This window comes from Seriola dumerili, unplaced genomic scaffold (assembly GCF_002260705.1).
Source record: "Seriola dumerili isolate Sdu_G_001 unplaced genomic scaffold, Sdu_1.0 BDQW01000116.1, whole genome shotgun sequence".
Classification (NCBI taxonomy): Eukaryota; Metazoa; Chordata; class Actinopteri; order Carangiformes; family Carangidae; genus Seriola; species Seriola dumerili.
In genome coordinates, this window is record NW_019174371.1 from 535707 (window position 1) to 551724 (window position 16018).

The window sequence follows — 16018 nt, forward strand, 5'->3', positions numbered from 1 at the left end:
CACATGTAATATTAATTAGGTAAGAACATGTGACAAGGCAGATTTTGGTGTCTAATAGCATCTTCACACATAAATGTTTAGGATAAAGTTTTGCCTTATTTGGAATAAGATGCGGTAAAATGTTGTAACCATGTGATACCTGCAAATCTATACCCTCTGTCAGACAAGACATCTTCAGAACTTGGTGTGGCACCACTACGATGGTTCACTTGCTGTCATTGTACTGCTCATCACTTTCTCTGTGGTGCAATGAATACTCCTGCCTGAGACATCTGAACTCCTCATCATAGTGTTTTCTTCAGCTCACAAGAATTTCAAATCACAACAAGCTAACAAATAAACGATGCTGACTACGTTAACCGTTCTGACTGAACAGACTCCTCATCTAAGTCTTGGTCTGACCGAGGCTCAAACAAGTGGATGAGTCTCATCGATGTTTTCTCTAACTCTAACCATCTTGCTCTTTCGCCCGTCAACCTAGAGCAAGCAGCGGTGGTGGGCGGGGCACAAGGCCTGATCTAGAATTTATTAGGCCCCGCCCCACTGCTACCAAAGTGAAACAGCTAAATAATCCTGTAGTGCCACTGCTGTCAGCTGAGTCCAGTTTAATACTGCAGCATTGTTTTGGCTCATTTATGGGTCTCTCTGCAGCCCAGCCACAAACACAGTCATTGCACACAGGGCAGATTTTCTTTGAAGGAGTTATGAACCATTTAACAATCGAAACCCTTTTTATGGCTTTGAATTGCCAAGTGATTCTTTCTTCTTATTTTTTTTTTTTTTACTCTAGTTTTTCTGCCTCTTTATAATTGATTATGTGCTAGATCTTTGAGTTTTATTACCCTCTGAATCATGACTGCTAAGACCTCTGCATCCACCTCACTGGGATGCTTGAGACTCACTGCAACAATAATAAATAAAAAACAAATGCTGATTAAGTGAGAGTACAAACAGTGAGACGTGTTCAGAGAGTCAACAGCAGCTGCAGTCTGCAAGGCGTAGTGGTGGTGGTGTTATTTATTTATTTATTTTTTGAGTGGGGGGGCGGGTTAATTTATCAAAAAGCCAATATGTACTTTCTGTATTGTGAAGCTTTATCCGAGACAAAAACTCTCAAAGAATGGACTGAAACTCGTGGTAAGGAAACTTGCTGTAGCTCTTACTCAGCAAAATCCTGCCTTGCTTCACAGCCTTGTGAAACCTTTTATTTCTTCAGCTGGACCTTCTATCATCATGTCATCACTTCAGAGAGAGGTGAAAGGGGAACCAGTAAATGTCATCTCTCACCGTACGTCCACCGCATCCTCCATGACCGTCATGTCCGTCTTGCACTTGGCTGAGGGGTTGATGGCGAGCTCAGCTGGGGGGATGACAAAGCTTTTACTCAACGGCAACCACATCCCCTCTCCTAAGGTGTACGTGAACCTGCAGAGGGCGAGAAGGGCGCACGAGACAAGTAAGGTCACAGGTTTAGACTTTTCAAAAAAACAACAACTTTGAAACAAGGCAATGATATTGACCATGCAGCACAGAATATCCTGTTGACTTGTGATGAGTTCTTCATTGAAAGGCATCAACAAAAGCTGTTCACCAAATATCAAAACACTGTATATTTGTATTTAGGATGAACTGAACTGACTTCATTAAACAAAACCTGAGAATCTCCTCCACATCAATATTGTTGACAAAAAAGACTCAAATGGAATGTGAATATAAGAATCTCTATATATTACTGTTGATTAATAAAGAGAAAACTATAGATTTATTTGCAGCTTTGGAACATGATTGGAAAAGTTCATCAAACATCTGCTTAGTTTCATTCAGTGAGTAAGCTGCGGAGCAATTTGCTTAAAGGTGAAATAAATGGTTATTTTAGTCACTAGAGGGCAGCAGAAACAAATTGTAAACACAACACTGACATGCACTCATTTGCCAAATTATTGGGAACAGCCAGTCAAAACTAATGCAGTCTTATACAGCTGTCTTTAATAATTCCTCCTTCATGAAGGGTTCAGAGTTCATGGTTTACTGAACCTGTTAAAGAGGAGCTGTGTGATCATTTTGGAGGATGTGGTTTGTGGTGAAGCTGTTTCTTATTATTTTGTCCACCTAATTCAAATCAATGAGGGTAGGCTAAAAAAGCAGTTTCAACAAAAACTCAACATTATAACCTTTATGGAGGCATTATTTATCTTTTTCATGTATTCATTACTAATTGTTTGCAAATAATGAATGAAATGAAAACGAAGGCGTTCCACAGCTGCGACGCACACGCCACGCATCCAACCATTACTGCTCACATTTAGAGTCGTCTTTGGACCGTGGGAGGAAACTCACGCAGGCTCAGGGACAACATATAGTAAATTCCTGTCAGAAAGTTCCCAGCCAGCCGGAACCTTCTTCCCATGAGGTGACAGTTTTAACCACTGCACCGCCGTGTCGCCCTCTAAATGAACTTTATATGTAAAATCAGTGACGTAAAATCAGTGACACTACACTAGAAAGCAAAAACAACCACCCTATCATGTCAAAATGGCTACTTTTGATAGATGAATGTTTTCACTTCATCAGTGACTCTGAATAAGCTGATTTTTTTTATTTTTTATTTTCAGCAAAGTTATCCGTCTTGCATAACTCTTTGTTGTGCAGGAGGACACTGTGTGCTAACTGACGCGATGCATACCTAATGAGAAACCCAGACATAAAAGGGCCAATGAGAGTTTCCCCAGAGACCAAACAGTCCTGTAAATCTGTAAACAACAGATGTCTGCAACAAGGGCTTTAAAACAATTCTTTATTTGCGAGGCAATGAATATCATCAATCTTTAAACACTCTGCACATAAAATGCATTGCTTCCAACTTTAAGTTAAACAGTCCACGCTGATTAACATCAAATGCATTATTAGCGCTGATGAATTATGCATGCATACTTGTAGCACAAAAGAGGGGAACTTGTTGATTAAATGGTTAACAACCACTTTTATGCAGACTAAACACATTTCCTCATTTACAATTGTTCAATTTGCATTTAATAAAATGCTAACTTAGCATAAGGAAAGGGCAGTGAATCATGGGAACTGCATGCATTACCAGTCACTTTAAAAACAGAATGATTAAACCACTGTAGAAACAGAACACTTAATTACATCCAGCCAATTACTGCCTTTGTTTCAACTCAAGTTTCCAGTGGATCAAAGTGCTGATGCTCTTCCATTTACTGTGAGACCTTGGGTTCTTGCAAGTTATTATAAGGTGGTAAGTCTAAACCAGAATGGTAATATGTCTGTTTTATTTTTCTGGAAGCTGTTTCCACCTCTCTCATGAGTAATTTCACCATTTCTTATGGGACCGTGTACAACAGGAGAGCTGAAATTCCCTGTGATGCAGTGTGACGTATATGGGTGACCACAGAACAAATTAGCACCCACTTAACGAGCACTGCTTCATAGACAACTGGGGACTAGCTGCTATATGACTTATTTGGTTTACCCTGCGAGAAACTGGAGGTGGAAAACACTAAGAGTTCCCCTGGGAAAACAGTTGTTGAGTGGAAAACATGTTCGCAGTCCACAGAGGAGCTCCTGGCAGTTAATGCTGTGCAAATGGCAAATGCTGGTGTGTTTCAACGCCGACTCTTAGGAGAATTTTTCATGCATCCTCGAGTTTGCTTTGTTCCATTCTACCCTCTATACCACTGTGATTCTAATTGCCTCAATTGCTTCTTTGTTTAATGGTAATACTTTGTCTGCTTAAGCGCACAAGATGATGGCCAGCACAGCTCTCCGAGCACCAGGTGACATTCAAGGTCCTTTTTTCGACGTGTGGCGGTTTGGTGAAGTTAAAAGCGAGAGACTGACACGTTTTAAATGAGGATGGATGGCTTGGTGGGAGCAGTCTGAGGACAAAGGCATTTTAAACTGCACCGCTGGATAGAATGAGAAGGAAAAGGCTCCTGCAGAAAACATGCTAGCAGGGAGGACAGTGTAGCATTGAGATATTAAATCAATCAATTGCTTTATTCGTCCTCGAAGGGCAATTAGTTGTCCAGCAGTGACACAAAAGAACACAATGTATATGGGCGCAGTTGCAGTTTTGGCCTCTAATAAAAAGAGAAACTCTGGATGTAAGGTGTGACACTTTAGCGTGCTAACAGCCACAAGAGTGGCCCACATGAACTGTACAGGTTTCCTTTTTACTGTAAGCAGTACCACAAACAGCCTTTTTGTTGTTTTTGCCGCTGTACTATCAGAGAGGGAGTCAGAGAGTCTGTTAGACCTGCTCTGTCTCAAGTCAGGGAATGAATCATTTTGGTAGGAAAACGCTGGTATAAACATTGTTAGGTATCTCTATCACAGACACGGGCTCTGCTCTGTGTTTCTTTGTGAAATGCTCCCCAGTGAACATCCTGTCAACTATGTGTGCTATATTTATGGAACATTTCCTGTCAATTATTTAAACACATTTTGACATCACTGTTTACATTTTACTTACATCCTTAAAGCAGCATTAATTCATTTCACCACGTGGGGGCAGCAAGCAAGGTGCAGAACAGCAAAGGATATATTATCACCTTAGAAGGTTGTTAGAGCAAATGTGTTATCAAACAGTTGTGTTCGCTAACAGTTCCCCAGCAAACATGGAGCAGCATTAGCATTCATCATAGCATCCAATATTCACTCTTTTTCTTTTAGCTTTGGTTCGTATCTGCACCAACTCCTGTGAAAGTGATCTGGCTCTTTAACAGGTAGGTGTTCAACCATGTTCAATAGCTAGTCGCTAACTTTGTCTGCCTGCTGTGTGGTGCTTGGCACAGCGTGTGCAAGTGCTTTATCATCGCCTTTTACTAAGTGATATGTGTTATGGCATGTCAACACGGGAGGCGTCTCAGCTGTGTTTTTCTCATGTGTCTCACGGCTCTTATTCGAATCAGCACAGCTGTCTGCACGGGACGCGTAAGAGCTAGCATTTTACATGAGTGATTGCAACTCAAAGCATATTTTGGCCCGTACAGGTCTGTGTAGACAGACAGAGCACTGAAGCTGCTCCTCCTGTGTAGACATTGTGTTACGTGGAAGCGGTCACTCATAGTGACAAATCCATTGGGGATTATCACCCGACTCTGCAAATTCACTCAGCTCTATGAAGCATGTTAGCATTTTTCAGCTAATTGCTTTGCTTTCAGAGGCTGCAACTTTATTGTTTGGTTCAAACAATAGAAGACACCTGTAATGGTGACATAAAGTTTTAACCCTCCTAATGTGTTAGAAAAGGTTTTACACCTTTTGTGTTTGAATTCATTAACAAGCACTGAAAAAACACTAATTCATTAATTATGCTTAAGTACTCTTAAGTAGGAATCATCCATAACTATAATATATTTATACTTGTTTTGATATTTTATGTACCTTAGACCACATTAGACGTAAAGTTGACAAATTCTTGCAAAAATAGGCACAATTAATTTATTGTATTACTTGCAAATATATAATTAAGCTAATGATGAACAAAAAATAATTCCCATAATAACTTGTATGTTAAAATGAGCAATTATCGTTGCATCTGTTGTGCTATGGGTCAAATTCACCACCAATACTTTCTTATGAAAAACGTATACCTGCATATATTTGTATTTCCATGCACAGCTGTCTTGTATCACAGGTCATTTTTAAATAGAGATTTTAAAAAGGAGGAAAATGTGTTTTATTGTATTTAGAAGGCCATTGTTGAGGATGTAATGCAGCCTTGTTTTGATCAGAAAAACTAAAGGTATGTTTCATGCATCTAAACTTGAAAATGGGTCAAAATTACCCACTACAAATTTGATGCTACAATACCGTGGAGGACAACTTTTAAGTTCATGTGATGACACTTTGAAAAAAAAAGTTTTTATTGCCAAACATTAATTGCTGCCTTGGCCGACTGGATTTACTCTCAAATCAATTCCACAAGCACGTAGCTGTAAAATTACCTTGAAAGTTGATTCTCAACATCATAACACACATCTGACCTAAGAGAAAATAAGCACCTTTAAAAACAGACAGTCTCAGCTACAGAGGTTATTCTGCAGCCAGAGCTCCGGATCCTCCCACAATCATAAGGTAGAGAGACAATCAAAAGCTAGAGTACCAGAATTATAAACAGTTATTTCACTAAACAACCTTTTCTGCAGCAAGCATTGTGCAGCACCATGGAAAAAATGTAGTCATATAAAACAAAGTTTTGTGAAGTTCCTCTTACCTGAAAATGCGATCAGAGGGTTGTTCTCCCATCACAAGATCAAAACCGCGTTGGAAGATGGTGTAAGGCCAGGGACTGGCATGAAAAAAAGAATGGATCAGAGGACGAGACAAAAAAAGAGAAGAGAGAATAAAATGTGTATTAAAATCAAAGCCAGAGAAGCATTAAATTTTTCAGTGTACCCATCCTCCTAATCTAAACCCCCCCTAAAATCACAAGCCGTGTTTCAATGTCTAACTTTGCATCATTCCCGCCTCCCAAAGCCCCACAAATCACAAACAGCATTACGATGTGTGCTATGTGTAAACATGTAGACTGAAAAATGTGTTTTCTGACAGCTGACATGCAATGTGACTTTGGCTCATATCTATTTACCAGGGGAGGGGATAAGAGAGGATGACAGGATGAGACAGAAAGGGAGGAAGAGACACAGAGATGGAGGTAGAGACAGAGGGTGACGGAGTGAGCAGACGATGGGGGAAGAAAGAGACGGCGAGAGCGAGAGAGCGAGGAACATTGAGGGGGTGAGATAGATGCCAAGAGGCAGAAGTGAGAGAGGGAGAATGATGGAGATTAATGGGGAGTGGCAGCTCGGGGACTAAACAGTCTGCAAAGTGAGAGTGTAAGGAGGAGAAGTGACAGCGCCCCAATGTCATTCTGAGCAAACTCCTACACTACTGTAAGCAAAAAGAACATCAAGGAAGAGGGGAGCGGCTTCCACGCCACAGGCTGTGGTCATTAAACATTTAAGTCACCTCAGGGTGCCCACTCTGTCACACAGCGACAGTGACACAGGGAGAGCACCAGGGAGATGAGATACAGAGGTGCACAGTTGGGTGGGCTGAGGGGAAAATTCAGAATCCACATTTTGAACATGCACCGAGGTTGGCACGGGACACGGTCAAAATAAAGAGGAAATAGCATGTTCTGTCTGCTGCGAGACACGGCCTGGTGATATCATAGGCAAGAATGTGGCATGAGCTTTTCTTGCCTTTCATAATAAATTCACTCTCACTGTGTGATAACATGATTTTAAGGAGTAGTAGAAGCCAGTGCCAGTCCACAACACATAAAAGAAATCCAAGTAAGGTATCTATTTATTCTCAGAATTTTTCTTAAAAGGTAGCCTGTGGAATCTTTGACCGTAATTAACATCATGGAAGATTTATTTTTACCACTGGATCCTGCTTTGTTTGTATCATGCATGCACATGAGGATACAGATGCATGAATACGAGCCTGCAGGTGACCCAGTGAAGGTTTCACATGTACTGTATATAACAATAACAATACTCCAACAAATGCCAGTAAGAAGATCGAGAAGAGCAAAAACATATGTAAACAATGCACAATTTAATACATTGCTTGTTCACATGGGTGCATTTAAATAGATGTAGTACAGGGTTGTCATCTGTCATCTGAACTACTGTCGTACAAATAAACATGATCAAATATTAAAATGACACGAAACGTATTTATAGAACCTTGATTGTGCCACTGGAAATACAATAGACTTAGACTTCAATTACATTCAGTCAATTTAATAAATTGATGAGTTTCAAAAAGTTGTTTTAAATTGAGTGATTTCTTAAATTTGGATTTCAATGATACATTAATCATTTAATTTCATAAAATACATTTTAATGCTTTTATATTTTACTGATAATTATTATGTTTCAGTCAATCAAACCCTCGCCCACGTTTCTTTTGTTCCCTGTGTTCGTTTTGTGACTGTCTTGAAATTAAAGCGCAGTGTGCAAACTTAAACTTTAATGAAATCTAACTCATAGGCAGAAGAGCTCTGAGTGGCCAACTGTTATGTGTTGGTAATAACTTAGTATGCTCCTCATAATAGTGGGGTTTTACTAAAAGACAAATAAATTCATGGCAGTTTTTCCTCACTTAAAGTGATGAGAGATTTGAATGTAGACCGGGGGTGGCAGAAGACATAATTATTGAAATACAGGTTTAATTGGCCTGAATCAACACAAAACTATTCTAGAAATATGTCTCTTTGAAACATGTCTTTAAATGACAATTTTCGCTCTGTCCTTACTATCTTATCTTATCTTATTACAATCTTAGTTTCAATATGTTTGGAATCTTATTTTGTTCTCTCTTCACAAACATAGCTCATTTTGCATTATACTATATTCACAATAACCTGTTTCATCATGTAAAATATTGTTATATATCACGTTATAGTCAACAATTTTCTGCTAAATCCATTTAGATACTGTTCATAGATAACATGTCAGAATGTCTGTCTTGGGTTAATCCAGTCAGTTAAATACCTGAAATATCAACTGACTTCATCACATTCAAAACAAATCATATATAAATCCAACACGGCTGTTAAGCAGTCCTGTGTACTGATTTGTAACAATGCCCAAAACGGTCTAATAAACCCAGACATCTGAGGGAGGGATACCACAGTATAAACAGTACGCTGACATGTTTATTTATTTTCACAGTATATATCATGTTTTTACTCAACCCGTGAGCGCACTCCAAAGAAGAAGTCAAACTGAAATATGATGCATCTTGCAACTAATAAAATAAGAATAATCTGATAATATGTCAGAACACTCCACTAAACGCCCGTTACAGAGGGAACTGTGTCCTGTAGGTCAACACTGTCTTTTCTGAGGTGACTTGTTCTTTGTGGGACAGTAACATCCCTGCACATACACCCCAGTGGTCACCCAGTGGTTGGCACTGTGGCTGTGCTGTTAACAAAATGTCAAGGACTTTTTTTAACAGGCAAATGTGAACCCAATTAAGCATTTATATGACTTCCTGGGACAGAGTCTGAAACAGCAATTTTCAAAGCCAAAAGATATCAAGTAATCACTTGGAATCATTATTGCAATATAGAGGAAGTGACCTTGCACCCAAAGAGATGAGCAGAACAAAAACCTTGATAAAGCAGCTACAACTTTACTGACTCTGCTGAAATTCATACAACTGTCTTTTTAGGCCACAGTGTTTTTGTTTTAGAGGCACTCCACCAATTTGCAGATCAATACTCTTCTCAGCCGATGAAAGGAGGCTGTGACTCTGGAGGAGCTTTCCCCCAATCAGCAAGAAACTACCCCTGATGATGATGTCACAGTGATGGGATCGTGTTGGGCCTGAAGGCTGAAGGTTTATAACAGAAAGCCTGTATTACAAAGTAGAGGTGTGTAGATTTTGAAATATAATACATAGAAAATGTGCCACAGGTTGCATTAGGGGAATGGTTGGATTGTAGGTTTATGGAGCTTAACTCATATTAGAGACTAAATATCAGTAACCAGTAATCAGTAACCTGTTTGTCACATATTTGAAAACAGAGGCCCAAGAAAATTGGCTTTGAGGATTATTAATTAGTCTAAGTCTCATTAGCCATCCTCAAGACAACATGGTAAACATGTCAGAGAATTTTACTCTTTTTCTCTCTGTCTTTGTCGTCAATGTGGCCGCTGTTATAAAGGAGGTTTGTAAATCTATTAAAGCAATATATCCTGTATGTACTCCTGACATTTTTTTTCTTTAATTAAGCAAATAACAATTTGATTGGTACTATCAACAGTAGATGACTCTGTGTTTGATGCGTACAGAGTAATGAGTAGCTTAAACTCTGTGTAGTTCAGGTGCTCCGTTCTGATGGGAAACATCGCAGCTCTTTGTGATTTATCTGTCCAAGAAAATGAACATCCTTGTTTGATGCGTAGGAGGCTTCCCTCATTGTGAATGATTTATCCACCATTTCTTCTTCTCGGGACTGATAATGAGCAATCACCACCTCATCAGGTGATTATAATAACTTACCCCTGATTGGGCCCCCACTCACTGCGGATGCAGAGGTGCTTGTGGACTGGGTCCTTCATGTAGCCGTCTAGGCAAAGGCATTCTCCTGCAAACAGAAAGGCAGTGATTCAATCATGTGTTCATTATCGTCAAGCCTTTTTTAATTCATTGGAGAATTCCCTTTGCTCCATTCCTTTTATTTTTCACCATGAGAGCTATCCAAGAGAGGATCCTCTTCAGGCAGATAGAGCACTCTTAATCATCTCTTATTTTTAATGATGTAGTCATAGCTCTTTTTTTTTTAGCCAATCAAGCCATATTTTTGTCCAAAATTCTCAGCAAAGAGCTCTTGACTCTTGCGATTGACAGCTCTCAAACTGCATAATAAGTTTTCTTACCCTAAAGCGCAATTAGCATGAAAATAACTTGTTTGGTTAATAGTGTCTTGAATTTCTTATCTCTAATAAATGTTTGAACCTAATTCAAGCACAGCGTATAACAACTTCTTTGAATTACAACAATGCAGGCTGCTAACAGTTTGGTTCAATTCAAAATACAGGTTTCATATGATTCAATGCCGCCACAGTATTTATAAAAAACATATTTTGACAGAAATAAATTAAATAGAAAGTTCTTATTCAGTTCCTGCTCGGCATACAGAGGAAAAACTATCTTAAGTGAGATTTATACTCTTTCCGAACTGCTTGGATGGTCAGATGTTGGATAGCGACGCTCTGTCTCCATCCATTTCTTTAACCTCCAACATTCACATTCACTTCATGCCGTGACTGGTCAGCTGTGTGGAGGTAAGCTCCCTCTAGCTCCCTTTTTTAATTTATTATACAACCAGTTGCGGCACCTTTTTTGTCGACAACCAATATTGCACCCCTCCCCCACCCAGCCGGCATTTCATTCCACCTTCCAGTGTGTGATCCATTCAACTATTCAACTATAAATACTTTTTATTTCCTGTATTTATGGAAGACAGCTAGCTCATTTGCCATCAAGGTTAGCAACTATCAGTTAGCAAGCAAGCTAATTTGGTAGGCTAACTAGCATTGGCATTTTAAAGGGGCTATTTGTTACTCTGCCGCCAAATGTGTTGGTTTCTTGCCATTCAGCCATCGTTGTCTTTATAATACAAGAGGTAATAACACGAGCTTTGAGCAGCGCTACATCTTCAGGGCAAATTGGAGGCTACAGTGAGTCGCTATCAGAGACAGACAGGCCAGGGCTAGCTGGTTAATGTGCAAACTTCAGTAGAAGAATTTTGATGCTGAACTCACAACGTTTCTTCTAGACTGGTAAGCAAACTGTTAATGCTAATGTTAGCTATGTAGTGATAGCAAAACTTACAACTAGCTCCTTTTGAGGGCTAGCTAGCATGATACCGGTAAGCTCACCAGCTATAGTAGTTTGCCAGCTGAAAAAAAATACCTGGATCATAAAATTACTCATGAGGACATTGAACAAATGTATCAAATTTTTGGACTAAAATATAAAGTTAAGTTGTCGAAACAAATGTGGTGAATTCTGTGGTTGAGTTGCATTTTACACCGTGAAGCATCATTAAAAGATGAACGCAAACAAAGTCAAAAGAAAGACATGGAGCTCTGTGAACTGAAGCAGTGTGACAGCACAGGTTGATAATGTTTTAGCTTGAGTAAAAAATTGATTTTATCCTGAGTTGTGTGACTCCATGAAGAAACAGAGAGAGAAAATACAGAGACAGGGAGGAGGGAGAGTTTGGGGAAAAAAAAAAGAAAAAAGAGAAACTCAATTTTCATTCAGATTTGGAAATCAGTCTGTCGGAGCTGTCACGCACAGAGCTGCTGCTTGTTTTCATATTGCTTGTGGCCAAAAGGCATATCCTGAAAAAACCACTGTGGAGAACTTCACTTTGTATCCAAAAACAGCCTCCTCCTTATCTCGGAGGGAGATAGAACAGCGATGCTCTGACTTTCATGTTTTTGTATTGGAGGATATTGTTCCACGAGCAACAGTGAATCATAAAAAAATCACTGTGATGATTTCTGTGTTGTTTCACCACACACACAAAAAATGACTTCCCAAATCACATGGTCACTTTGAAATTTGTTGTCCATCCAATTCCAACTCCTGAAACAACTTTCCGGTTTTGTCAGTAGTTTCTGAATTAATTGCCAGACATCCTAAAAGACAACACTGAAGTTAACAACACTGAATCATTGCTCCAAATATCTACATTTAATAAACTCAGTTTATATTAGTGTTTTCCCAAAGTTACCTAACTGGTTCCAGTGACTGTGTAACCCCCTCCCTAATGAGAAATTATTAGATCATTGATTAGTCTAATGAATAGACACTTAGCACATGTCATCGTTACTGAAGCAAAGCCTGTCTGGTCCTGCGATGTCCCAAAAATCCACTTAGCACTCAGGGCTACGGAAGCATTTTGGGGCAACTGTTAATAGGATCACATGCAACACTGCTCATCTGTACTGTCTACTGACGGAGGCACTGTGATCATCTAAAACTGTTTCTGAACCCTGGGTTCAGGACCCCGCGTGTTTAATACAGACACGTGGTCACTGAAGATTTCTCGGACTTATCCACTGATACGTTTGACCAATTTGGAAAAAAAAGATAGAAAGAAAAGAAAGATGTCCGTTACCTCACCAGAGGGATTATAGAACAATACATTGGTGGAGGGATTTGGATTTGGCCCGTGCTCGTTGTTGGCATCCTCCTTTTAAAACAGAACAGTGAAGCATCAGCTCTTTGTTCTGCTGTCAGCTCCCAGGAGAAATGTCGGCCTTGACTTTGTTCAGTATGATTGATGGGGTCTCACCTTTGGTTTGGAGGGTTACCCATGAGTAACATGTACAACATGCTCTGCTCATGCTCAATGGGAGGCAAGTGAAGGGCACCGGGCCCTGGGCTTTTTATTCACCACTGTTAATGGAAAAGGTCAACTGTCAGTACCTGCCAGGCTAAAGGAAATCATATTCACAGATTTTTCCTGCTCACGTTATTTGAATAAAAAGGAAATGACTCAGGCCGTTTGTGCTCATGAGGCTGTTTATATTTGATGATGTACTTATATTATGTATATGAAGAGCATCTTTGTGTGCTCTTGAGTTCACATCAGTTCAAAGACTGAGAAGGGTTCAAGCTTAAAGGGGCTTTGAATGAGAGACCAGAAAAAACATCCTACTCAAGACAAAGACAGAGATGTGAACACTTTGGCTTTTTCAATAAATAATCCCTCTCAAGCACTGCACATCCAACTGTACAGACTCTATAAACATTCAACCTCCATTACCTTTTTGACTGGGCAATGCAAATAAATTTGAGAGGTTCAATTATTTGAAGTGCTTAGCCAGGAGTAAGTGAAGGGGATTGAGGTAGAGAAAAACACATTCAGTCTGCAGTCAAGTCTGTAGTTGTAACAGCCGCTTGTTGTCACTGACACAAACACCAAAGTCTGAACTCATGTAGAACTTATTTAGAAGCAAAGCACAAGCGCTGTAGTGCACTGCACACTGGATCTGCATTAAAAGTGCTATAAGTAAGTTTTTAATATCACTAAATAGCCAACTTTAACATTAACAGCTAATTCCTTACCAGTTTAGAAGAAACATGGCGAGTTTAGCACCAAAACTTAATTCCTTTACTCGCCAAGAGCTGTCTCTAGAGGGGGAGTTTTAAACTGCATCTAATCTGCAGGATGTTAACGCTTCATTTGCTTCTATTTCTATCACTTCTTTTCTTCTACTGAGGTTAGCATGCTAACCGGCTAGCCCCCCGCCCATCCCGTCTCATGGTGCTACTTTGCGATAGTCAGTCACTGTAGCATCCAGACTGCTCGGTTCAGCAGGAGAGGATGGGAGAAGTAGCACTGTCCGGAGGGTTTATTCTGACCTCTTGTAAACACAGCAACAGCTAAAGCTCTTGGCAAACATCACCGCCGTCACCGCCTGCTCATGGAAAGAAACCACAGTTGGTGGCAGAGAAAAATTACATATAGCACAGGAAAATTCCACTTTATTACAACTGTTTTTTTTTTTATTATGACAGCATTGCACTCATGAACATAACGGCTGAAACCTGGGAACACGGTGACATTGAAGTTCGTCAAGAAGAAACACCAACAGTCAAGACGATCAAGTTCTAATCAATCCAACAATTAAGCCAGATTATCAAAAACCAATCAGTCTTGAAGACTCTGCAACACCCTGTCGTGTCCATGCAGAGCTGAGCTTGAATTAAAGGACTTTACCTCCCGTTATCATTTCTAACCCTGGAAATAGAGTCCTCATGTGCTATCTGAGGATCAGCATACACACAGATTGAAACCCAATCAACCAACACAGCTACCTCAGATATCAACACACGCTGCAGCATCATTGCTATCAGCACGTCCTGTCCGTTGACGACGAAGTCTCCATTCAATCAGCACAGACTAAGAGAGATAGACGCTTAAAGAGTAATTAAATTAGTAATTTGTTTTAGTCTGCTTAATAGGAAAGATGAAGAAGCATGTGAGGAGTCTTTGGTGATTAGATCCCACCATGAGGCCATCATGTAAAGGGGTAGAGAGTTGCACTGATCTCGCGCTGAAATGACAGCTCACAGCGACTTGTGAGTTCTGACAGCAGCAACCACGGCCCAATCTGATTGGTTTAACTGAATGACTGACCGCCCCGAGTCAAGTGAGATGCCAGAGGTTGAAGTTATATCTTGAACACAATTCTTGGGTAATCACATTAATAATCTTTATTCTTGATGTGTTATTCTAAGTAAAAAGGTTGAATTCAGACGTCTCGCTCTGTCATACGGCAGCTAAACTACATCACATCAGGAATAGGGCCGTCCCTTATTAATTGAAATTCAAACATTCGTTCAAACTTGGGGAAAAAATAAAAGGTTTGAATTGAAGATTTAATCGACACCTCCATTACAGAACTGGAAGTTTCCTTGAAGCAGAGGGCGCACTTATAATTCACTATTAGCCTGACCTATTGCTTGGCCCTGCTTGACCTGTCAGTAAAGTCAATGAATGGAATTAGAGAAGGAGAAGCAGTGTGTGGAGGTACTTTGGGTTCTTTATCATAGCTGGTGAAATTACCAACAAAGATAAGGTTGTTTGCCAACTTTGTAAAAAAGTGCTGCCGCGCTCTGCAACGATAACAAATCTGAGGACTCGCCTGCAAGCTTTTCACCTGAGAGGGAAATGAGAAGTGCAACTTTACAACCTCACCTGACTACATTTTACATTTTACTTTTCGCCACACTTATCGTGAGCTTCTCTTGCCAGTACGTAAAAAAAAAAAAAAAAAAAGGCCATCCCCAGTAAGATGGGGGAATACGGTGGACGGATCGCGTTCAAATGAGTTTGAGGCGATTACATGCCAGTTGGAACTGTTCAAACTTGATTTTCTGAAGAAGTGACGGCTCTAGCGGGAATTCAAAACCCGCCTCCTTGTACACTCTTTACCATCACCTGGCTGCTTCTCCAACACTTTCCTTGGCGGCACTCCCAACAAGCAGATACTGTGGCTCTGAACATAATTGCTACTTTGCTGCTTTGTTAAATGCGCAGTGAAAGAGCTGAAATGTTTACAACTAGAAACCAAGCTTGATATGTCGAATGACAGACTAAATTGTGTCCAGAAAAAAAAAACAAGGTGGAGCAGCAGCGATGACAGGAGCTGTAGTGATTCGTTTAAGATTTGTTATATAGCCGCTGAACAATACTAAACGCCTCATCTTGCTTTAATTAGTGTTTTAGTGTTTCATCGCACTCTGAGGTCACGCCACTCAGCTCAAACTTGTTTTACACTTGCAAGGTGTTACATTCCCTAATTGCTCAATATACAGGCACGGAGCCAGTTTCTGAGCTTCGCACTTTATTTTCATCACATCCCACCCTGCTATTTGTCACCTTTTAAAACACATAGAAAGAAAAATTGTAGAGCGACCAGGCGGAGCAAACCGTACAGATCGC

At 40.0% G+C, this 16018-nt stretch overlaps 1 protein-coding gene across 1 annotated transcript in view; it reads right to left on the reverse strand.

Annotated features, from left to right (window-relative positions):
- astn1 (astrotactin 1) overlaps nt 1-16018 on the reverse strand; it is a 376673-nt gene that overhangs the window by 239747 nt on the left and 120908 nt on the right. The window contains exons 10-12 of the mRNA XM_022748096.1: nt 10051-10135; nt 6239-6313; nt 1288-1425 (exon numbers count right to left, since the gene is read on the reverse strand). Coding sequence (XP_022603817.1) covers nt 1288-1425; nt 6239-6313; nt 10051-10135 — 298 coding nt within the window. The remainder of the gene's footprint in view (nt 1-1287; nt 1426-6238; nt 6314-10050; nt 10136-16018) is intronic.